Source organism: Solea solea, chromosome 12 (assembly GCF_958295425.1).
Source record: "Solea solea chromosome 12, fSolSol10.1, whole genome shotgun sequence".
NCBI lineage: Eukaryota > Metazoa > Chordata > Actinopteri > Pleuronectiformes > Soleidae > Solea > Solea solea.
The window spans coordinates 5,294,398-5,319,435 of record NC_081145.1 but is presented as its reverse complement, the minus strand read 5'-3'; the positions used below and the strand labels follow the sequence as shown (position 1 = coordinate 5,319,435).

General features: G+C 39.3%; 3 protein-coding genes across 3 annotated transcripts; 1 reads left to right on the top strand and 2 right to left on the bottom strand.

Moving 5' to 3' along the window:
- Positions 1-526: 526 nt before the first annotated feature.
- On the bottom strand, positions 527-6,194 carry zgc:77752 (uncharacterized protein LOC393862 homolog). The gene is made up of 13 exons (XM_058646253.1): positions 6,106-6,194; positions 5,013-5,204; positions 4,849-4,929; positions 4,643-4,761; positions 3,831-3,968; positions 3,468-3,739; positions 3,077-3,379; positions 2,756-2,992; positions 2,043-2,159; positions 1,625-1,726; positions 1,435-1,515; positions 1,216-1,326; positions 527-1,103 (listed from the first exon to the last, which is right to left on the bottom strand). The coding sequence occupies exons 2-13, from the start codon at positions 5,201-5,203 to the stop codon at positions 984-986; spliced, it is 1,872 nt and encodes a 623-aa protein (XP_058502236.1). The 5' UTR covers position 5,204; positions 6,106-6,194; the 3' UTR covers positions 527-983.
- A 3,606-nt stretch (positions 6,195-9,800) lies between these two features.
- LOC131470429 (ADP-ribosylation factor 4-like) lies at positions 9,801-13,905 on the bottom strand. Its single transcript, XM_058646252.1, has 6 exons — positions 13,715-13,905; positions 12,958-13,038; positions 12,755-12,864; positions 11,512-11,583; positions 10,915-11,040; positions 9,801-10,807 (listed from the first exon to the last, which is right to left on the bottom strand). The coding sequence occupies exons 1-6, from the start codon at positions 13,779-13,781 to the stop codon at positions 10,721-10,723; spliced, it is 543 nt and encodes a 180-aa protein (XP_058502235.1). The 5' UTR covers positions 13,782-13,905; the 3' UTR covers positions 9,801-10,720.
- Positions 13,906-17,252: 3,347 nt separating this feature from the next.
- Positions 17,253-23,725, top strand: si:dkey-30c15.2 (uncharacterized protein LOC558938 homolog). The gene is made up of 12 exons (XM_058645924.1): positions 17,253-17,438; positions 17,523-17,566; positions 18,745-18,811; positions 19,725-19,856; positions 20,374-20,478; positions 20,559-20,608; positions 20,692-20,811; positions 20,900-20,945; positions 21,747-21,818; positions 21,903-22,056; positions 22,549-22,631; positions 22,721-23,725. The coding sequence occupies exons 1-12, from the start codon at positions 17,397-17,399 to the stop codon at positions 22,880-22,882; spliced, it is 1,077 nt and encodes a 358-aa protein (XP_058501907.1). The 5' UTR covers positions 17,253-17,396; the 3' UTR covers positions 22,883-23,725.
- The last annotated feature ends 1,313 nt before the right edge of the window (positions 23,726-25,038 follow it).

Below are 25,038 nucleotides of genomic sequence, written 5' to 3'. Positions count from 1 at the left end.
GCGTAACGTGCTCTCACAGCGAGCACAGAGGATTTAACAGATTTAACTTAACAGATTCTACCTTTGTAGTGATCACATCATATCAAGACGAGAATCCATCGCTCACTTTGTTTAATACCTTGTTTGTTTTACAAGAGATAATTGATACAGCAGGTCTGAAATACGGTTCACTCCAGCTCACCACCACAGTGTCATTATAAGGGTCAGGTATATTCAGTCTGGTATATATTCAGCTTCTGTGATATATTGCTTTATCTCCATGGATTTAAAGTACACGTTGACAGCTTGAAACGGGTACTGGCGCTGTTCATTTTAGCAGAAGTCACATGGAGCTCGATAAACACTGAGGAACTGACTGGCCGAGGTTCATGCTCTCGGAATGCTTTCACTTGTTTTTAGTGATCAAAGGATGTAGCAGGTTAACACACAGACACACACATAGTACATATACACTCACCTGTCACTTTATTAGGTACACACACATAGTACAGTGGTAGCAGTCCCATCTGCTTTAAAGTTGCAAGTGTTCAGTGATGGTGTTCTTCATGGTGGTCTTGTTTGAGTTACTGTAGACTTTCTAGTTTCTGAAATACTCAGACCAGCCGGCCTGTGACCAACAACAGTGCAATGTTTCAAAGTCACTTAAATCACCTTTCCTCATCATTCTGATGCTCAGTTTGAACTTCAGCAGGTTGCCTTAATCTTGGGCTACTTGTCAAAATGCACAGAGTTGCTGCTGTGTGATTGACTGATTAGATAATTGCACAAGCAGGTGATCATGTGTACCTAATAAAGTGGCAGGTTAGTGTACAATACATGCTTGCACTGGAACTGTTCTTGTAGGGTGTAACAGTATAATGCTCACATTTTTATGTATTATTTTCTTTGTGAGGCATCTACTATATGACAATATGAGAGAAAAGGTATAGCATAGTTATAGTTTTATTTGTTTATTTATTAAACACAAGGGCAGCTTCTCTTCCTCAGAGGGTAGCGATGCTGCAGGTCCGTGAGAGGAATCTGTAGTTGTGGAAGGTTTCTCTCATACTGGCCTTCAGGACTTTCATTAGAGGTGCAAGGTTCCTCACTTCCTCTTGAGGGCGCTATTTGCAAAACAAAAAAAACAAAAACAAAAAAAGAAGTAGAAAATCATTATCAAACTCAACATTGCCAGCACACACACCCACATAAATAGACACTCACACACTGCCTTGCCTTTGTAAGTGCACGGATGAGCCGCTGCAGCACTGCCTCCTCTCTGTGAGGACACAGGCTGGACACTGAACTCACACAGCTCAACAGACAGTAAATGGTGTGTCTCTGCGGCTGTGACGATGAGAGGAGTTAAGCAAATTACTGTGTCAGTCTTTGCCAAAAAAGTGTCCGAGTTTGAAGGTTTTCATGAATACTGGGGACAAAGACATGTTTCTTTACCGTCTTGAGCACACTGAGAGACTTCCTGTTTTTTACACCAGTGCACAATCTGTCTATATCCTCTGCACTGAGGACAGGCTCCTGGATGAGGTTCGATTGGAAAACAAACACATGTTGGAGAGTTAATTTAAGTTATTTAACACAATGTGTTAGTGCGGTTCACAAATTTATTCTGTTTGATCCCACTCACCCTTAACTTTTCTAGCCAGGTCCACAGCAGACAGCTGAGGACATGAGGGTCTGACTCAGTGACCAGCAGAGCCCAACCACAGTCACTACTGTTCAGCTCCTCCTGTTGAAAAGAAGGAGGAGATTTAGGGTTCAAAATATATAGATAAAAATCATCATTGTGTGAGTGTGTGTGAGTGTGTTTTTACATGTACTTATATCTGTGTGAGGTTCAAATTACATACAAGCCTATCTTTATGAGGACATTCATTTTTGTCTGAGCCCCACAAATTTAAAGGGCTTTTTCAGGTTGAAGACCTGGTTTTAGGGTTAGAATTGGGTTAAGGTTAGGGTAAGGGGCTCGGGAGTACATCATATGTCTACGACGTGTCCTCAATAAGATATAAAAACAAATGTGTGTGTGTGTGTGTGTTTTATACCTGCATCAGAGCTGATCTTTGCAGTATGATGTCTCCTGGTGTACCATGATCTGCCATCGCCTTAGCAACAGTGCGGGCCACTAAGGTCGAACCTGGATTATGTGGGTTTCTGAGCAGCTTGATATGAAACAAAGAACATTTCAAAGCAGCGTCTAACAAACGTTTCATATGAGCACCCATTTTTTGAAAGATGACAAACAATTGCACCCAATTGAAAAAATGGAGCAAATTTGTGCAAATGTATAATATTTCGGACATCTTTACTGTAACACTGAGTTTTATTTTTAAAGGAATAATAAACAGATAAATAAATCCAAACTTGAAACATCTGTTACTTAATGAATGTGAAATAAAAGGCTACAAAACAATTGTGCTAATGTATTTGGTGAAAATCCCAGTCAACATGTCAGTGTAGGTCCCATAAGGCTTAATTTCAGGCTGACAATACGTGGACATGGGCTTGAAGTGGACAAACTGTGCAGGTCTTATTATGGTTTCAGTAACATCTCCATGTAGGCAAACAAGGGTGGGGCCACCATGCCAGGACAAACCTGCTTGGGACCTATACTCTCAGCCTGAATAAATCCCTTATGGGGCCCACATGGACATTATGGTGGGGACAGCTCCCATGGTGCAGTTTGGGGTCCAGTCTCTGAAAATGTTTTGGAACATCAGCATTTTGGTAATCATCACAGCATTTTTCACAGCATTACCTCAGTGCTGGAGCTATATTTGGGAAGTGCCTTTTTAGCTGCACACTTCAGCTTCCCTGCACAGTTGTTGCTTGTCTCCATGCTGGATATTGGGACGCTGAGTGTGTGCGACTTTCTGTTGGTCTGGTGACCTGGTGAAGGTTTGGCAGGGACCGGACTAAATGGTCTCAGATCCTGCACACACCAGTGTTTCTCATTTCCAAGTGCTGGGGTCCACCATGGACTCAACTCCAGATCCTTCAGGACAGAGTAAAAAGAAAATGGATTACCTATTTGGATAATGAATGCATGTATTCTTCGATGCATAATATGAAGTTTGACCTCATTTCCTGAGATCTTGCTGAGGTCAGAGTCACTGTAGCAGCGTTTGTCCAGCAGGACGTCTCTCTTCCTCTCCATGAATCCCAACGGCTCATCCCAGGAGTACACTGACCCCGAGCCCACCCACGAGCCCTGATGACCTTCCCTCAACAAGGGCAAGTACTGTTTGGCCACCAGTGTCTCCCTCACAGTCCGACTCAGTGTCCTCAGCGCTGACCTCTTCTCCAGCTCAGCGTAGACCTCTGGAGGAGCAGGGAGACCCAGGGCTAAGCAGGAGAGACGCACACACAGGAGATACACCACCTAAGAGATGGTTATCATAAAGAAGGAGTCACACTCTCTGGTAAAACCTGGAAATAACTGCCGTATAAATATTCCATTAGATCCTGACCTTTGGTGTTTGTCTGAGGGTGCGTCCCTCCTGCCCGTGCAGCAGCAACGCCTGTCGGTTCAGGTAATGGTGCAGGGTGAAGGGGGCTCCGTGCCGCAGGCTCAGGTCTGGATATTGGATCAGCTGTGTACCAAGCAAGCGGGCAAAGTCAAACACCTGGCTGATCTGAGCCCGAGTTTGGATGGAGCGGGGCCGTTTAATCCGTACATAGTGCACAGCCTCACTGGGGCTGATACGCAGAGTGTAGATCAGGTAACAGGCTATCAGGACGCCTATAGAGCAGCAGGAACACAGCAGAGACACAACAGACACGAGTGTTACAACAGAAACAGTGAGTGTGTGTCTGTTTACTTGTATTTGTACCTGTTCTTCCCAATCCTGCATGGCAGTGCACGGCCACTCGTCCTTCCCTCACTGCAAAGGCCAAGACCTTCACGCCATCAATGATGCTGACGAGAGAGGACACGCCAAAATCTGGCATCCCAAAGTTGTAAAAGTAAACTGCAAATACACAAATATATGCCCATATTTAGTTGCATACTATTCATTTGGTAACATCGTATGCAGTATAATGAACGGTTTGATTCCTGTCCCACAGATAAAACGTAATCGAATCTGTCTCTCAGCATTTTGTCCAAACCTCACCTCTGTATCTTTGTGATCGGTGCAGATTTACAGAGGGAAGTCTCTGTCATTTTAAACTAAGATTGTTTAATTTGAGAAATGTATAAAAATGTATAAACGTGTAGTAGTGTAAGAACTATGTGAATTTTAAGATCTTGAACTGCAAATTGTTCAAATGTATTAAGCAAGAAATAATCTTCTTCCAGGCAACACATGGACAATGCTCTGAAGGTGGGCGGGTTTTTTTGGAGACTATGGAATAAAAAAAACATCCATTAACCATTTTTATGAATTTAAAAACTGGATTTTTACAAAGTAACTGGATGAGAAAGACACAGGTCTTATATACAGATTGATAAATATGTAAATGTTGGTGTGTTTATGTGGTACACTGTATTTTCATACCTGGGAACGATAGAGGGAGATAGCTTATTCCTTTTTGGACATCAGATATGCTTTCTATATAAGACCTAATTAAATGAATATATATTTGCACTTGTTTTGTCAACCTTGTTTGAAATAAATCAAAATCAAAAGAGAGAATATCTTACTGTCATTGTCCATGAAGATCTGTGGCGAGTATGTAAAACCACTTCCAGGATCTAAAGGAGGTCCACAGTGAGCGTGATCTCCTGGGAGCTGCATGTTAATGATCGATCTGATGTTCAGTCTAAAAATAATGAAGAAAACAAGTGAAGGGTTCAATTGTTACTTTAACGTATTATCACTGCATTATTCCACTATAACCAGTGATTACCTCCTAAACTGTTCAATGATGTTGTGCTTCTCAATCAAAGCCGTGGATGGTCGAGCCATGGCGATGATGTCATCAGTCAACCTGTGATAGAAAGACACTCATGATCAGTAGAAGACTTCCTACTGTTGTACTGTACCTTTGTGACTGCAATGAAAACGTCTCACCAGGAGGAGAAAAGCCCTCGAATGACCTGTTGGTTTAACGTCCAGCACTCTGGTCCCTCATAGCGACAGTCGACTCCTCCACAGGCCAGCAGACACAGCAGTCTGGGTGGGATGGCCTTCACCAGGTTCTCCCTGGTCTGGGAGTAGCTTGGCCGTGGTACTGGGACGTGTGGAGTCAGGGTCGGCATCATCCTGCTCCAGGGGGAACTCAAACAGTCAGGCTGAACTATCACAAATGTAAATGAGGTTCTGCAGGTCGACACACAAAGACACGCCTTTTTAAGCTTTATATTAAAGCTGCAGTCTGAAAGTCTTGTTGTTGCTGGTGTTATTATTCTGCCTTTGTTTTCTGCCTTGGTCTTCATGGAAAGAGACAGTGAAACATGCTGTGTCCTTTATCTGAAAATAGACTCTGTCAAGCAAAACTATCAGACCTGACTGAGGGATCGTTTGTGTGTATACAGCAGCAGAGTAGGGGCGAGCGGGTAAAAGAAGCTGAACGGCCGGGTTTTCTGAGCTATGAGCTGCAATTCTGAAACTTTTCATGGGTGTTTCTTTGTTTCTTTGGCCCTAGCAACACGGAAACAGTCATTGTCATGTTTAAATATACTGTATATAAATTGGGCAGTGGATAGCTCATTTAGAGCAGGTGAGGGCCGATTGCTATGACACAACTTCTAGATCATCTGTGCAAACTGATCTAGAACAATAGATGTATTTTTGCTATGTTTTCACTTTCAATTGGTACATTTTTAACCATCATCAGCCATCAGTCCCAAAAGGACCGTTAAAGTTCTGTGTGTCTTCCTCCTTCTCTCTCCTCTTCTTTCACACTTCACTGTCCTATCTAATTATGGCAAAAAAAAGCCCTCGGAAGTGTCCTCAAAAAACAGGAACACCTAATCATCAGTACAATAATTAGTACATCTAAACTTTGAAATATCACAAAAATACAACATTTCATAACAAATGCTTTAACACATTAGAAATGATGTGTTGACATAGTATAAAAGGACCCCAATGATTCACAATGAGAGTTAAATTGTGAAATAATAATAATGAAAATAACAAGTCAATCAAATGAAAAACTTACCTTTCTGATTTTGTTTGAGGGTGAAGTAATAAATCTGATGAATGTCATTCCATAAAGCAGTGGTGTTTTTTGTGAGCAGCAGAGTTCACGTGTTCACTCTGTGCTGTGAGCAGTGTAAACTGTGTGCTGACCCAGCTCCACTAAGCCTGATTATCTGTCATAAATACATTACAATAGACATTCACACATGATGGCAAGCCAATTATAAAATGATTATATCTTCACTTATAATCACTGCGTATGGGTGTCCTAATTACCCGCCACGATACACACTGCTTTGAACATGACTAGATAGAAATCATTTTATTTTATTCTATTAAAATAGAAAAGTCTTTACATGATGTCACTATTTGTTAAAACGTTTGCATTTTTTATGTCTTTATTTGAATTTTCTGATGATATATATATGTATATATATATATACATATATGTATATACATATATGTATATATGTGTATAAAACTATTTGTTAAAACGTTTGCATTTTTTATGTCTTTATTTGAATTTTCTGATGATATATATGTATATATATATATATATATATATATACATATATGTATATACATATATGTATATATATGTATATACATATATACACAGATAGATAGATAGATACTTTATTGATTGATTTATTGAAATTCAAGCATCCAGTAGCAGTAACATACTTTGAACATACATTAGAGGTAACTTATAACACAGTAACCATACGCTGAAATTGACCTGAGATAAATGTAAATTTAAATATGTACAGAGAAATTAGAAATAAGCAGGAGTTAAACTCTGAAAGTTAAAAAATGTGCAGAGGAATTTAACATTTGCATAGAAAATAAATATATAACTGTGTTAAGTTAACCCGTGCTAAACATCTATACAAAAACTATATAAAAAATAGAAAGTGACTAGAAATAAAATGTTTTATACAACTATAAACTGTATTAAAACTATAAAGTGACCGCAGAAGTAAAAATGTTTTATACAGTATAAACTATATTAAAAATGAACACATTACATATACATAAATACTGTGTATATACTGTATATATATATATTTTATTTATATGTTTATTTCGGTCATGACATTTAGATCACTCATCACACATCATCGTAAATAAATAAATAAATAAATATATGTGTGTATGTATACATATGTACAGATTATGTTTCTGTGGTGAAGTAGGTGTATATAGAGAGTTTTAGTCGTGAGCTGTTAGGAATGTGTTTAAGATTTTATTTGTACTGTTTCTCTATTCCTTCTCAGTCAAGAATAGACTATTGTGGGATCAACGTGGGTGTTCCTGTGCTGCAAAGGTTCTTCAGGCAGGAGGACACACGGGCGGATTTCAGCCTGTGCAGAGAAGCCCTGGATGTGCTTCTGGACTTCTCAATCAACAACGGAGACATGGATGGGGGCCACAATGGAGACCCTGGTGTTTCTCTTCTGGCTAGCAAGTGGGGCATATTATAGCATGGTCTCCAGAGTGTTCGACATGCCTCGCTCCACTGTCCACTGCATTGTCCACAGAGGGACTGGTGGCCCTGCGCCACAGGGTTATTTACCTCCTGAGGACCCCAGATGAACTGGAATCTGTTTCCCATGGGTTTACAGTGCTGGTGAGACACCCAGCTTTCTCTAAAGCAGCTGGAGCTATCGACGGCTGTCATGTCATGTCATGTCAGGTTCAAGCCTCCAAGTGGCCCTGATGGTCACTGCTACAAGAACAGGAAACTGCATCCAGCCAGGGTCAGTCCATGATACCAGAGTGCTCCGCCACAGCCCTCTGTACAGGCGAGCATGTTATCCTCCACCAGCACATGTGTTTAGCTTATTTTGTGTCTGAGTACAGAGTGCTATGTCAATCTGAGTGAAAGACAGCTACAGACAAGCTACAGTTGGGAAATGGTTTAGGTTTTGTTCGAAAGAGAATCAGGACAGAAGATGCAGCTGTGTGTTGTGCTTGTTTCTTAGAAGATCATAATTCAGAGAAGTATTATCAGAGCATTTTGGAGTAATTCTTTCCTCATGGGACTGATACTGATACTTTTCCAACTGAGTCCAGTTAGAGGAAAACCCAGTACGTTGAAAACACTCCTGTGGATTTGTGGAATGGTAGTTTCTGCATAACAGAATTAACAGAAATAGTAAGACAAAAGGATAATGTGTTTGCAGAGGTTTTAAATGGATTACGCACTCTGTACTAGTGATGTGAACACCAGTGAAGTATATGTGGCTTTGAGACGTGTTACAAATTTGAGCAGACTGAAAATTAAAGATTTTGTGGACAAGGCTATTTACTGTAAGGACAATATTACAGACAACCTCATACACATGGCACAGTTTGTACCACATACACAAGTAGCTGCATTCACAGTGTTTCTAATGAATGTGCAGAGTTTAGGTTGCCATCTTACAGATTGACAGTTTCAGTGAAGTCACTGTACAACATGTTGGATTTGGCATGTATTTGTAGCGAGAAGACCCGGGTTCGAGCCCTGGTTGGAACAAGGGCCTTTCTGCATGGAGTTTGCATGTTCTCTCCGGGTTCTCTGGCTTCCTCCCACAGTCCAAAAAACATGCAATGTGGGGATTAGGTAAATTGGACACCCTAAATTGACCATAGGTGTGAGAGTGAATGGTTGTTCGTCTCTGTGTGTGTGGCCCTGCGATGGACTGGCGAACTGTCCAGTGTATCACCCGATGTAGCTGAGATTGGCACAGCGACCCTCTGGTGGAGGATAAAGCGGTAGATGATGACTGACTGACTAAACTATAACATTTTGGACGACGTACTAAACTATGACATTTTTGTCATATTTTGGACGACATACTAATGTGACAAAAATGTCATAGTTTAGTGTGTTGTCCTAAGGGTTGTCTTGAAGGGTTAGACGACAACCATAGCAACACAATACACACTCATTAAATCTGAAAACGTCAAAAAAAAGTACAAAACTCAAACTGTCATTGTATTAAAACTGTAATATGTATCAAAACGTTGATTTAGGTGAGAAAGATCCCATGTCCTGTGGCCCATTTAAAGTTACAACCACGTTTCTACGTTAAAGTATGACAACACTGTGATGCTCCAAAGTGGGCTTGGTTTTTCTCCTTCTTTCGACTGTTCCCCATTCATGTGTATGTGGAAACTTCGCAATTTTTGTCTTCATGGTTTTGACGACAAATGAACTCTCGGTTCTCACAGTGGTTAGAGTGAGTGCTGCCACAGTTGTGTTAACACACACACACGCACACACACTTTCTCCCATGAAGAGGATGCAGGCTGAGTTTATCACGAAACAAAAAATGTTGTCACTTCTGTTGTAATAGTTGTTATACTTTCACTTGTTCAATTACTTATTCTAAACAATGGGAGGAGTCCAAGACAAGTACTTTTTTCAAATGCTGGCTTTATTCAAAGGTTTTATTGTAAAATATTTTTAGCAAATAATTTGGCAGCTCCAGGATCTGCAAGCAAAAAAAAAAAAAAACATCTATGGGCAAATTTTTGATTTTTGGTTTCAAAAGGAGTGGACTATCATACAGAATATGCCAACAAATGGTACAATAAACTCAGAACTAAGCACTGACACCAAACAAGTCAATTTCATGCAGACACTGGCCTTGAGTCAACACTGAAAAATCAATTGCTTCCGTCTTTGTGGTTAAAAAGATTTAATGTTGGAGAAGTCTGAAGAACTGAGGTTTTAATTTAATCATTTATTGTTAAAAGAAAAGAGGAGGAACGGGGACAAACTCACAAATAATCAAACAGGATAAAATCCTGGTCAATAGTAAAGTCAAATTGCAAGTAAGCAATTTACACACACAAACTGGCATGGTTCGGCCACACCACAGGAAACACTGCAGCACATATGACATGTATCACACAACTGTTCTGCATCCGTTTGTCAAACAAAGCTGCAAAAAGCATCTTAGGAGCTGCAAGTGATTTGTGTAGAGGGACCAGAAGGCACAATATTCCTGTTTGGATCCATTTACGGGATACGACATATGATTTTACATTACTTACAAAATCTGTGAAAATGACCCAACATCCTCACTCTCATAGTACAAGCTACACACCTTTGAAGAAACAAGCTACCTCAGGATTAAGCACAAAGCAGTGAAGAGTGAGCTCTGAAAGGGAGTCAGATAACACTTGCTGTAAAACTTGTTGCAGCAACAAAGTTGTTTCTTCCCTAAAGGTCTAGTGTTATATTATCATTTCCCAAAACTTACTATAAAAAAGCCCAAAAATGATGCAAGTAGTTCACTACTGCAAATGCTGCCTAGACAGGAGCCAAGGCATCAAGAGGAGAAAAATAAAAACCACAGAATTTCCCGAAAAGGCCATTTGCTCACTGTGCAACTGAATTACAAATGGTAAAGAGTTTCGAACCAAGGGAGAAAGCAAAAGATATTACAATAAAGTATTGATGACAAAATATGAAATACGAAACTGTCAAATTTCCCAAAGATAACAGAGTGTCAAACAGCCTTGTCCTTTTTTCAACACGAGTGCTGGAAGACCAAATGTTTCTGCATTGAATGTCTGTGCCTTCTCTCCTGTACTGTGGTGCTCAGTCTGTCACCATCATCTGTTCCGTCATTCCTTCATTAGTTTTTGTGCAGCTCTGTGGATAACCAGTCAAGTCCTTCATACAGCCCTTGGCCCTGGGTGGCACAGGTTGACTGAACATACCACTGTGGAACAAGAGATCATTTATCTTATACAGAATGCTGTTGCACACATTTGCCGGTTTGAATTTTACTGCAGGTGTAGGGACTGCACGTTTATTCACATTACTTACTTTTCTGTTGGTCCTGGAATGGAGGCCAAGCTTCTCTGTGAGCTCGGTGGTAGTTAAGGCGTTGGGGAGATCTTGTTTGTTAGCAAACACGAGCAAGACGGCTTCTTTCAGGTCGTCCTCTTGCATCTGGAGAGACAGAAAAACAGGGATTAGAACAACAGTCCTGAGATTTTATTTTAGCAGGCACATGATCAATTAGGGCTATCACTTTTTTTATCCAAAATGACCACTCAACGCTGCTTTACACTACAGTTTTACCATTCACCCATACAATCATATTGTGCCAATTTTCATACCCACTCACACACTGCCAGCACAGCTGTCAGGAGCAATGTTGGGTTCAGTGTATTGATCAAGTACACATTGACGAGAAATCAAACTCAACCCTGGCTCTCTCACTATCAGTGAAATAATTAAAAAATTCATCATGTAAGGGGGATCTGAATATCTTCACATGAACAGCATGCCATGCATAATTCGTTCAAACTGGAATTTTGTGAATAAAAAAAAAAGTGACAATCCTAATTGGTCATTTGTCTGGTCCAATTCTTCCCCTGCCTTATTATCCCCACTGAGCTCGACATAATAAGTACCTACCATCCTTGAAAGCTCGTCTGCAGACTCTGCCACTCTTTCTCTGTCATTACTGTCCACTACAAAGATGAGGCCCTGGATGGGACAAAAAATAAATAAACAAAACAAGAGTTGTTAGATGTACCAGGTAAGTTTTAGCAATTAAAAAAGTGCAGGTAAAATCAGTGTTGGGCAGTGGCGTCGTTACAGGTAGTGACATCAGTAGTTTTACAACAATTCAACCTTGCTATTTCCAGAATTAAATGTTTTTTTCCTGAAGCTCTTTCACTGATTCACTGAGATTAGAAGAGAGTGAAACACATTTCACTCTTATTACACACTTTACATGGACATGAAGACAAGACACCTGGGTGGGGCTGTGCCAATTTAGTGCTATGCTCTGTTAAATTCAGGATTCATTCTATTTTTACAATAGATTAAACTATAAAATATCAGAAAATAACAGCTGCAACAATTACTGGATTAATCGATTATCGATCGATTACTTAATACCTTAATTTAAGGTGTAAATATTTTGTATTTACTCAGATTTTTGCAAACAATAGTGAAAGAGGTGCAACCCATTTTAATCTAGGAGTGACTAAAACCTGATTTAATAAACAACACACTTGCTAAGGTTTGTAAACCACAGAGGTGGTTCAACCGGCCCCTGATGACTCACAACTAAATATGCAACTGGAAGAAGGCATGGTTAGACAGGACAGGAGGAGTCTACTCCAGTACAAGACAAGCTGATGCACAGCTCAAGGTGAATTCTGCATTTACAGTCAATGTCACCAGTCAAAAGAGTCTTTGTGATCTGTCTTTGTGATATGTCCACATGTTTTCACGCCATTTACCACGGTCACATTTTTAATGTGACTTATGCTTCCTTATTCTAGAAGTTGTAGAGCATTATCTCTAGTTAGTGGCGTGAAGTTGGTTGACCTTTAAGCAGTGTCTGATGTAGCAGCTACATCTACCATGTCTGTGTAACTTAACTAGCTGCATACTTGAGTGTGTTGTGTCCGAGTTGTGACATGTCATTTGAGTTGTACTGAGTAATTAGTGGCTTTGCTGACTACATTTCCCAGTGGCTTCCCCATCACTGGATAAAACAATCTTGCTAGACATAGTTAAGATTGAGGAAAGGTACCAGCTATTTTATATGATCCAAGCTCTAACTACAAATTCTTTTGGAGAACTCAATAAATTAGGAAAAGTAGAATAAGAACATATACTTCTTGTTGCACAGCCTCACTCATACCTGCGTGTTCTGGAAGTAGTGTCTCCACAGAGGCCTGATCTTGTCCTGGCCGCCGACATCCCACACAGTGAAAGTAATATTTTTATATTCTACTGTCTCCACGTTGAAACCTTTACATGACAAAATACAACACAAGAGCTTATCAATACACATTTATTATTAATTAAAGGCCGTCATTAAACAATAGGGTGACCATCACTTACCAATAGTTGGGATGGTGGTTACAACTTCACCCAGCTTCAGTTTGTACAGGATTGTCGTTTTTCCGGCAGCGTCCAGCCCAACTACAGGGAAGAAGAATGTGGTTAAAATCATGAGCATGTTTTCCAGGAAAGGAAAACTAAATATTATACAACAAGCCTTTTAGGTCTAATCACCAGGTAGCAGTGCATGTGACTTCAGAGTGAGACTCATCTGTCATCGGGGACAGTCAAGCTTAACAAATATACTCATACTTTGTTTACATATCACTCCAAACTGACAGGACGCAGTTGACAAATTAATAATGTACACTGGCAATAACTAGTTTTAAGTCATGAGGAGTTAGTTACACAATCATTAGTTAGGCATTATAAAAAAATAGGACAGGTTACGAACTACTGTCAATAATCCGCCATTTTAATGAGCAGTTATCCAACAATTCTTTGACGGAGTTATTCTGACATCGGAACATAGAAGCATTTGATTGTAATTTCAGCCATTTCCGGAATGTTTAAGTTGCCCCCTTGAACAGCGTCATTGCCAAACTTCCTAGATAAAACAGTAACAGTTAACAGTGGAATCGTCTATAGTTTTTTTCAAACAATAACTCATTTGACTGACTCTTGTTTTTTTCCCACTCGACTCGACTCTGTCCCAGATGTTTGTGCCGAGAACGACTTCGCCGAGAACGAGCAAACGAGTGCTGTAGCTACAGCTAACGCTACAGAGTAATGATAGCCAAACAAAGCTTTCACTCACCCATTAAAATCCTCATCTGTTTTTTGCCGAAGAGACGCTCGAGCATCGAAGATATAGAAAGCCCCATATTTGACCGAGGATGCTTCAGTGAAGGAAGGAGACGCTGTATTTATTAACCGCAGCAGAGTTACGGTGGGATGGATGATTCTCCTCTCCGACTGCCACGTCCGGGCCAACGTGGAATCCATGACGTCATCGGTTTGAATCAACTTTATTAACACACACATCGACAATTGACAATAAGTAGTTTTTGTTTTCTTTCCCCCGTTAAATATAAACATTATTAAAGCCCTTCTGTTTTATTATGTTTCCCGTGAGTGGGAAACATAATACTACATTTTCTTGTAATTTATCGCTGAAAGTGGAACAATAATACGTAAATATTATGAAACTACTAAAAACAATGCATAAAAAACAAATAAATAAACAGGAAGGGGACACACAAAATGTGAGGATTTAAATTTAGTACATTTAAATAAATGGTAATGTTGACCAATTTACGGCTTTAAATATTTGTGAATATTTACCATTCAAAATTAAAAACCCAAACATATCAATAATATCAGTGTCACGGTTTTCATGCTCAAATTACATCGCAACACTCTTACACGTAGTTTTGGACACGTCGCATCTTATCCGTTGTTGTGTTGTAAAATGCAAAGCCAGTTCCTACCACGAGATGTCACTGTGATACTAATGACAGAGGGGAAGTAGAATCACAGTTAATTGTATTTCATTTTCATTTTGCGCAAAGGGCCACATGTATATATATATATAAAAGTTATGGGTTTTTTTGCAATGTTTTTTTTTAAATAAAATAAAATAGCCTGACTTCTGAGAGAAAAAAAGTCATAATTCTGAATTTAAAGTCATCATTTTTTCCCCAAAAACAATGTGTCCCTAATCCTCTTCTGTATGACAATCATGTTTGTAAATGTTGAGACTGTGACAAAAGAAAAATAATATTTTATTTAAATAAATAATTGGTATATTTTGGAAATGTCTATATCCACATCTGCACAAATATCCACGTGTGTAAATCAAATCAATTTCGAACGGTACACACACACACGTATATATATATATGTGTGTGTGTGTATTTACCCTGCTCAAACGACATTGATGAATTCCCAATCAATTGTTTACATGTGGTTTCGAACACGTTGCATTTTCTCACACAACTTGATTTCATTCTTGATCACATGGTGTTGTTAAACGCAGAGCTAATTACTACCACTAGATGTCCCTGTCATACAAAACCACCGATGGAAAAAATTCACTTTGATCAAAGTTCACTGGAATACATGTTCTTATTTTCTCACTGGCACAGTGTTGCTGTTGTTTTTACAGAGCCCCTGATTCATTTTACAAAGGGATTTATTTCATGCAATTGGGGAAATGTCTTGTTACTCTTTTAGTGTTTTATTTACACAGGGGACAGTGGCCCAAGGCTGATCCCTGATTACCTGGGGGCCCAGTAGTATGTTGAGATTTAAAAATAGATAAATAAATAATATTAAAGAAATCTAGATATCTTTAGGTATATTTTGTTATCTAAATAGTGTTGAGCTTAAGTTATTAAACTGGTTGACTTTACAGTTGTATCAATAATAGACAAGACAAAAAATTGTGAAATTTGCCATTAAAGCAACATTAATAAAATCAAATAAAAAAAGGACAAATAAAATAAGTCTGAAATACTTCCGCGTTGCATTTCTCAGACAACTTTACAATAATTCAAATATCTACCAGGACCATACACAAATGTCCCTGTAATACAAAATATATAAAAGTTCACTGAACTCAATATCACAGTATCTCTTTTTATGGTACATGTTTAGCTAATTTCAGATGTGTTGCCAGCGTATGTCAAATAAACTGTTCCCTGATCCATCTCAACTTTGAAATTGTAGTAAAAGACGAAAACATCTTTTCAAATGACATGTAAGACAATGGTGTGACAAAACATGACAATAGTACATGTCAGAGTTTCAGACTTTTAAAATCTATATATTTAAGTTAACTCAAAAAACTGCAGCTCATGTTGGTGTAAGTGTAAGTGAAATGAACCATACAAAAGTAAACCAGTGTCATGTTGTCCTTGCTCAAGTTCATAACAACAACATTCTGACACCTAGTTTGGAACACGTTGCATTTTCTACATTGAGGAGGAGCCGCCATATTCTGATGCCACAGACAACACGCAGAGCCAACTCCTGCCACCAGATGTAGTCAAAGTAACAAGTAAATGTGTTTGTTTTGGTATGGAAAGACGTACAGTATACTTGACAATAATAATAAAACGGCAACAACTGCAATCAAATCACTGAACAAACTTATTTCACTTTATTAGGACACGGAAAATATGGGAAACATGTATGCAGTTTCACAACAACACAAACATCATTATATTAATGTTATGTGCACATTTTCTGAAGTGTTAAAGTTAAGTTTTATTTGCAGATGATTCCACCTTATATTGCTCAGGGGAAAACCTGAACCAGCTGCCTCAAACAATAGAGAGACTGTTACATCAAATAAAGATATGGTTTGATTCAACTAAATTATCCTTGAATATAGATACAACTGAATGTATTATATTCTCAAGCCGCCAAAAAACAAGCAGAAATAATGCTTCACAATGTTAAAATAGAGAGAGGATATGAACACAAATTCATTGACTATAAACTAAAGCAAAATTAATCTAGAAATATCAAATCAAACATTTAGCAGGCCACATGAAATGATTAAAGGCCACAAGTTGGAGACCATTTTAACATACTAAAGAAATCGAGATATATTGAGATATGGGCTTATGTTATTTGGTTTTATTTTGGAGTTAAAGATTTGTAAAGTTCAGTATCACCACACTTTGTGCGTCACCTTGGACATTAAAGTGCAAATTAATACTAGGACATTTTCGTGATTTTACTGCCCTCTAAGGTTAAAAAAAAAAAACTGGTGACACTGGTTTGGTGTAAATAACACAACTAACCATCCATCCGTCTTCTACCGCTTTATCCACATGAGAGTTGGGGGGGGGGGGCGTAGGGAGCGATAGGCGGGGTCACACCCTGGACACTGGAAACCTTACGTTACTGGTAAAACCTATGTTTGTCCCATTATTTCATGTGGAAAATGAAATGTATTACGCCAGGAGATACACACAGTGACAGTTTGCTCAAATGTAAGACCAACATTCAGTCACATTGTTTCCATCCAAATGCCGTTGACCACAGACATTGAAAGACATAAACAACATCTCGAGACTTTTGTTTAGTCCTGTGCATATAAAGAAACCCTCGGGAGAGCAGATAATAAACATCTTCATCGTTTATTTCAGTGGAAAATTTGACACTATAGTTGCCAAAATAGTACTTTCATGTCTTGAAATGAGACACATACTGTCCTGTTTGGGGAATGCCACGGGAAACAACAGCAGTAGAACTCAGCCGTTAAGAGCACAAAGGCCAAAACACAAGCACACAGTCAGAGCAGGTGGAGTCAAAGAAGCAGCAGTAGCAGCAGTAGCAGCAGCAGCAGCAGCAGCAGCAGCAGCAGCAGCAGCAGCACGTGACAAGGTGCAGACTTTTATACAAGTACTGTCTGCTGTGACTGGACAACATTCACACAGCGGTTGGTTAGGACAGGCGTGGGTTTTGGATGATAGAGTTACATTTGTATGTTTACCATGGAGCTTAATGGAACACTGAGTGGAGATATGGTGAGTTTGTTTTCATGGAAATATTTAGGTTGGAAAACGCTGCCATACTTTTCTGAAAACATGTTTTCATTGTCTTTCTTTCAGATTGATGAGCTCACCATTGTGTACTTAGTATCACTTAGCCCCAGGTAAAACTCTCTCTGCCTTGATTCTTTTCACTTACGTTCTTAAATGAACTCTGAAGCCGTTTTGTTAAAACAATTGACTCATTCTGCCAAAGTCTGCCAAACCAGTACGGTAACATGAGGCCGGCTGGTGTTGTCCTCGTGAATGAGCCTCTAGTGTGGCTCCATGTTTGTGTTCGTCATCTAAGTGGATTATTATTCAGCAGTCAACTGGATATTTGTACCTCGATCACAGTACGTCGTCGTCCTGCTGCTACGTCTTTGCTTCACTTTCTTTCTTTTGTCCGAATGCACAACCTTTCTGATTTTGAGGGGGAAATCTTTTTGCTTAAAGGTCCAGTGTGTAAAATTAAATTATTATTATTCTTCTATTCTTTCATTTGGCAGAAAGATAATTATACTTTTATTATAATGTAATAATAATTGTACGTTTTTATTGTATAAATAGTTGTTTAACATTACCCCAGAATGAACCTTTTATATCTATATTGGGAGCAGGGTCAGCCATTTTTGACCGCCATGATTTTACAGTAGCCCACAATGGACAAACTGAACATCAATCATCAATAAACGCATAAAATGAAGCGGTAAAACATTTGCATTATCTCTTGGAAATAGCTGTTTTTACCTATTCACTGGCATTCGGAGCAGCTCATGGCCAAGAAGAAATGAATTGGGCTTGTGACCTTTCTTGTTGGTTCAAATCCCGGGGTCAAGGGCCACGTGCCCCTGAGCAAGAGACCCCCATTGCTCCCCTGTGTGCACATGTGCACTTGTGCGTGTGCACGGCTGGTGTGTGATAAGGATAAGGAGTTAAATGCAGAGGACAAACTCACTGTCACTTAAAAAAACAACTCTGTCTAATTCTAAAAAAGATCTTTGGAAACGTGATACACACATTTAAACGCCTTACTATTTAAATTAAACTTAAAGTCTTTCCCTAACTTTTCATATAGGGATCCACATCATTCATTCATTCATTTATGAGCGGCTGTCATGCAGAGGTTTGTGTGATTTAGTCACCAAAAGTGTCTTATACACAAGGTTGGCCCAGTGTCATGTTATCATACGTTTGCAGTTCAGTGTTTCTCATGAATTTTACACCTTATTGTTTATTGATTGATTGATTGATTGATTGATTGATTGATTGATTGATTGATTGGTTGATTGTGTAATTGCAGTGTCATTGGGAGTGTTTCTGTGCTGGTAGTGTCCTTGGTGAGGTGGAAACATCTAAAACAGCAACAGGTTAGTCAAGGTTGTGTGTGTGTATTATGTTTATGGATGTGTGTGTGTGTGTGTGTGTGTGTGTTTTGTTAATGTGTGTTGTAGCTATTTTTGTTGATCTGTTTGTTGTTAGTGTGTGTGTACTCAATATAGTGGGGACCTAGATCTGTTTACATAGTGACATAATGAGGACAAAAATCTAGTCCCCATTATGTCAATGATTACATTTTAAGGTGAAGACATGTTTTATGCTTAGGACGAGGTTATGGTTAGGTTAAGGTTAGGTTAAGGTTAAGGTAAGGGTAAGGTTAAGCCAGTAGTAGTTATGGTTAAGGTTGTATTAAGTCTCCAGGACATTAATGTAATGTCCTCACTCATGGAAACCAGACTCTGTGTGTGTGTGTGCGTGTGTGTGTGTGTGTTTGTGGCTTTGTGAGGACCAAAGTTGTATAAACCATACGGAGTGAGGACATTTTGGCTCCTCACTTCTTTAAAGGGCTTTTTGGGGGTTAAGACCTAGTTTTCAGGGTTAGGGTTAGAATTGGGTTTAGGTTAGGGTTAGGCCTTTCGTTGTGATGGTTACAGTTAGGGTAAGGGTCTAGGGAAGGGATTGAGGGTCTATGAGGGTCCTCACTATGAATGAAGTGCAAAACAGCCTTTTACACAAGCTGTAGATGTATGTGTTTATCAGATAACATGCATGAAATCAAACTGTGCAAACTGTGATTCATTTCTCCAACACATCTGTTGGAAAGGTCTGTTTTTCAAACGTTTAATAATATTAGATGTTAAAGTAGTGGTCGTGGAAAGAATCATGTTTGCTGTCCATGATCTATTTGGTGAATTAATAATAGTCACAGTAGTTTTTGTCTTTAAAAAGTCGGTCCACATATCTAAAACAACCCTTCCTGTGTGTGTGTGTGTGTGTGAGCAGGTGCACCTCCTCGTGCAGCTCACCCTGGCAGACCTCCTGGCCGCTCTGACCCTCATGTTCACCAGTGTGATGAACAGAGTCAGAACAGACGACAGTGTCACCATCTGCCAACACAGCCTGCCGCTGTCACTGGTGAGGAGCGCTTACTTTCACACTTACTTTCACACTTACTGTCACATGTGTCATCGTTCGGGCTTTTTCCCTGAGTCATTCGAGCAGTAAAATGAGCCGCAGTCTGACGTTGCTTATATTGCATCTATAAAGTTGTTATTTGGTGAGTAGTTCTTGTCCTCACTTATGTATATGTTGCTGTTCCCTCAGCCTGAAAGGGTTCATGTTTTAATGCATTCAATTAAACCTAAAATGTCTGATTTACCATTCTGTTGTGGGCCTAATCTAATTCTAATTGTTATATTTGTTACGATAAGAGCTAAGTGATTAGTGACATCTTATGGTGCCTTTGCACAGCATAAAGTCTGATGTTGTTCTTTGTTAGTGGAGTAATATTACAGTGTTCATTGGAAGTAAAAAGAATGAAATGTTGGAACCAAACTTTATGTCTTTTATTCTCGTTTTTGCTTGAATTAGTTTGTTCTGTAATGTATGGAGAAAGAAAGATAGTTTTTAACACATTATTCGTCTGTTCTAGACTTTTTACTTCGTTTCATTCCTGCTGGTGGTGGTTTATGCGTGGAAGTCCAAGGACGCGATCCAAGGATGGAGAACAAGACCAGCAGAGGATGAGAGTGAACAGGTACGAAGCCTGCAGCTGCATTTTCAGAGTCAAATTCAAAGATCATGGTGATCATTCTTACTCTGTGTCTTGGTTTCCAGAGTCAGCATAGGAGGAGAATGTTGCACATAGCTGTGAATGTGAGTGTGTGGTGAGTTTTGGTTCTGTCTCTGCAGACTTTGTTGACATCATCATGGGTCAAACACACTCTCTGACTCTGACGCTCTATCACAGGTTGATTCCCACAGCGATATACATAGGATATGTGCTCACTCCTTTCATGAAAGAAGCGTTGGTGATTCCAGTCGCTAACAAGCGAATAAACATCCGTAATAACAGCAAGTACTGCAACAGGTGAGTGCACAAACATACATAATACATAGTACATGATTGAAAAGTCCCTGGTTTGAAGTATAAGTGAATGATTTTTCTTTTGTCACAGTTGTCTCTTGTTCTTGCACATATGGAGGGACTCCTGCTCGGATACTGTGAGTGTAACTTTCTCTCATGAAAGACTTTCACACCGTCACTTTATCTCATTCTGTGTTCTCAGTTGTTCACTGAAAGGGGGGTCAGCCAGAGGTCAGCAAGTACATTTGGCCTTGGCTCAATATTTGTATATATCTTCATCAGGCAAAATCGTGTTTTTCCTCTAATTTAATTTATTCAATATTGTATAAAAATGGAACATTTAAGAGACGTGGGTTTTTTTTTTAAAGTGTCTTAACCCTTATATAACATATAACACAATGCCTTGTGTTCGTAGGTCACATATTCAGGCTTTACAAAATCCAATACTTCTGTTTCCTCATGTGTTGTTGAGTCAAAGTTATGATTTATTTATATCCCTTTTTTTGGCAGTGATATAAAGCAGCAATAATTGTGCAGAAGTCACAAAGTTCAGCGTTTTTCTTTTCGTTTTGTTCATAAAAACGAGCCAAGTGAACTTTGAACTGTGACGTATTTCCAAATTTCACAAATGTAATCCAATTTTAAAAATTGTTACTTTTGTCTCACGTCGTTTATATAATTGGTGAGAATTATTATTGTTTTTTTACTGAAAAAAAGGATATAAGACACTCCATGTTGCACATTCTTATAGCCTCTAATATATTCATTCATTCATTCATTCATTCATATGTAATGTAAGAAACTGTTTGATTTTGGCTGATAAGATTGAGTTTTTCTTAAACACACACACACACACACACACTGTCAATATAATAAAGTCAAACATACTGTATTTGTTGTGTTTGTATTTATGTAATTCATATTTTTTGTCTTTCCAGGAGTTCAAACACGACATATTTATCAGAACCTTTCTTTTCCTCGTGGTGATTCCAGTGATGCTGTCTTGCTCTGTGAGTCACAAGCATTATATGACAACGATATATAATTGGCTCACGTAAGCCAGATGTAATCATTGTGGTGTTTTCTGGTTTCAGGTCATTTACTATAAGGTTGGTAAATGGTATGAGAGACATCATTCTCAGGGGATTTTTCCAGTGGAGGGAGACGGACGCTCAAGACGGAGATTCTCCAGAGAGTTCTCTACGGCCAGAAATATGGTGTTGGTCATCTTGTTCTGTTGGGCACCAGGTATTCACTTTATTCAAAACTAATTTACTTTACTAACTTTTAAATATTAACAAATGCCAGTTCGATTCAAACCATCGTCACATGAGTTCACGCAGGGCCGGCCCAAGCCTTTATGGGGCCCTAAGCTGAATTTGATTGAGGGCCCTTCCACCAATCTCGCAGTAGCCGATGCTTGATACCAGTGTAACACTTTAAATTGCATTCATTATAATTTACTGCAAATACCCCCCCCCCCCCCCCCGAGTGGTCATGGGCCCCCAAGTGGCAACTGAGTTCACTTATGCCTTGGTAAACCCACCCCTGCTCTGCTGCTGTATGCACACAAGCGCTCCTTAAGTCGGCTCTGATTGTGCAGCAAACAAATAGTGAGAAATCCTTTATGTTTATGAAGAGCACACACACACACACACACAGAACAAGAACAATTACCAAAAGTTACACACTGCAGCTTTAGTTTGTCCCACTGATGGTAAATGCTTCCCCTGGCTGCAGCTCTCGTCCTCATCTTGCTGTCCACCCTCATGACATGGACACATGTGGAGCAGCGCAGCCTGTTTGGCCTTTACGTGATACAGGTTTGTGTTTGAGGAACAAAAAAGGAGGAATTTCATCTGATGTCGGAGTGTCGAGTCACTGAATGGTTTTTTTTGGGGGGTGTTTTCAGGCTGCCAGCGTTTCCCTGCAGGGCTTCCTGAACAGCATGGTCTACGCCTGGAGACGACCAAATTTCACAGAGGCCGTCCTCGGGGAGAACACGCCACTGGTGGCTCACAACCACATGGCCTTTTTTGATGAATCGCTGAAGAGCTCGTTGACTGAGTGTTGACTGGAAACTCACTGACACTTAGAGACAGTTGTTGGCACAGTGAAGTGGCCTGAGGAAGACTGTCTGTCTGTCTGTCTGTCTGTCTGCCTGCCTGCCTGCACACTTCCTGACTTCATTCACTGAGACTGAAACCTAATACGCCCTCATTCTCTGACTGAAAAGAGAAACAACATGAAAGAAACAGACTCGTTGAACCAGCAGTTGTTTTTTTTTATTATTATGATTATTATGTGACTTTGTTTATGTGATAAGCAAAGTCACACAGGGACATTTCTCTGTAAAAAGAATTGTGTTTTATTTATATGGCAGAATTATGAGGTGTGTTATTTAACAGTGAGAGAGAAAACCCACAGTCACATTTCTGTCATGTCAGGAGCAGATGTCAGCCTGCGGTGGTGGAGTTCACTCTCAGGAGCACGTGTGTTGGAACACTGAGGAATGCTGACTTGTTTAAGACAAGACAAAAGGGGGCGGAGCATCTGCTTTGTTATGCATGTGTGCAATCATAACTTATCTCGTAAGAAAAAGAAAAAAAAAAAGAACGAGTGATTGTGCAACGCTGGGGTCTCACACAGGGCATTCCTTATATGTACCATCACATAAAGATCATCACGCTCTTCTTGTGTTACAGTATTTCAAACTCCATGACCGTGTTTTAGCCTTTTTTGTCACACGACTTTCTGTTAATGGTTGACTGACTGTTTTATTTGCACTCGCTCTTTTGCACTTATTTACTATTACTGTATGTTCTGTACTGTGATTTAAACTTTATGTTCAGTTATGACTGTGCTCATAATCAGCAATATGGATTTGATTCATTAAAACATAAGGGTTACACTGCCATATTCCCTCAAGTGACTTTTTTTTTGGTCTGTAATGTGTTTGTAGATCAATATTACAGTTATAACAGGTTTTTTCACTAAACTTGCCGGTTGCTCATCGCTCATTGTTGATTGGACATCATATGTTGACACATCCAGAGCACCAGTGTGCGGATATTCTGCTGCGGTGACCCAGAGAGAGGGAGAGGCCAAAAGCAAGAAAAACTATTCTGTAGATGAATATGAATGATAAGGGTATCCTACACACAGTTTGGTACTTTCCACATTTTAAGGTGTAATCTTCACATCTGTCAAGGTTTTGAAAGGAAGCCAATCTTGATAAGAGGCAGCATCTGACTTTTTTCCACACTCCCATGAGAACCTGTCTGCCCACCATTACAGCAGTATTAAAAATACTGCACAGGGCTTTCTTTGAAACAACATGATGACATCATGAGAGCACAGAACGTGAGGTGCTGCTGCAGACGGGTTTGTCTTTGGGTTACGGTTCATTTGCCTTGACATCCACAGACAAAGTTGAATGAATAAAAGCGCATTCATCTCTGCGACCAAAGAATCCCATTTCAAAGTTGTTATCACTTTGAAACGACATGGTCTCCTTCTGTTTCTGTTTTGTACCTCAATGTCATTCACTTCTGTGCTGTAACAGCAACACAGGACATTGACAAACCTCATTCTCCACCACTCGCAGTAGTTCTGGCTCAGATTATGGGATTATTTAAAATACTTGTTTTCAGTAGAAACATCCCCACATAAGGTTGTGTTATTGACAGTGTTTGAACCAATATTTACGTTTACATTTAAGCATTTAGCAGACGCTTTTATTCCAAAGTGACTTCCAAAAGAGGAATAAGCTACATAGAAGTGCATGGTCTTATATATATATATGTGTGCACTTTAAAATCCTTAGTCAGATTTAGGGAGTATTTTTGGTATTTTATTTTTTTAACCCATGGTAAACTCCTTATATGGACATCCTGGGTGTGTGTGTTTATAGGTCACATATTCAGGTTTTGCAAAATGTGATTTTTCATCACCTTATGTGTTGTTGAGTCTAGGTTAGTAGAGATATAAAGTAGAGCAAAATAGAACGTTTTTCTTTTCTTTTTGTTCATAAAAACGAGCCAAGTGAACTTTGAACTGTGACGTATTTCCAAATTTCACATATTCAAACCGAATTTGCTCAGGTGTGTTTTTTTTTCAGATTGTCTAGATTGGGCTAAAAAAAAAGGATATAAGACACATTCTTATAGCCTCTGTATAAACTGGATGTTTAAACACAGTGATGGAAAAAAGCAGCCAAAAATGTTCTGT

Coding starts and splice junctions, on each gene's coding strand:
- si:dkey-30c15.2 (XM_058645924.1), top strand. CDS start 17,397: ATGTTTACCATGGAGCTTAATGGAACACTGAGTGGAGATATG. Junction 19,857..20,373: donor ACAGCCTGCCGCTGTCACTG/GTGAGGAGCGCT, acceptor CGTCTGTTCTAG/ACTTTTTACTTCGTTTCATT. Junction 20,946..21,746: donor GGGACTCCTGCTCGGATACT/GTGAGTGTAACT, acceptor TTGTCTTTCCAG/GAGTTCAAACACGACATATT.
- LOC131470429 (XM_058646252.1), bottom strand. CDS start 13,781: ATGGGGCTTTCTATATCTTCGATGCTCGAGCGTCTCTTCGGCAAAAAA. Junction 11,584..12,754: donor ACTACTTCCAGAACACGCAG/GTATGAGTGAGG, acceptor TGTCCCATCCAG/GGCCTCATCTTTGTAGTGGA. Junction 11,041..11,511: donor CAGACGAGCTTTCAAGGATG/GTAGGTACTTAT, acceptor CTGTCTCTCCAG/ATGCAAGAGGACGACCTGAA.
- zgc:77752 (XM_058646253.1), bottom strand. CDS start 5,203: ATGATGCCGACCCTGACTCCACACGTCCCAGTACCACGGCCAAGCTAC. Junction 2,160..2,755: donor AATATAGCTCCAGCACTGAG/GTAATGCTGTGA, acceptor TTTCATATCAAG/CTGCTCAGAAACCCACATAA. Junction 1,727..2,042: donor AAAGATCAGCTCTGATGCAG/GTATAAAACACA, acceptor TCTTTTCAACAG/GAGGAGCTGAACAGTAGTGA.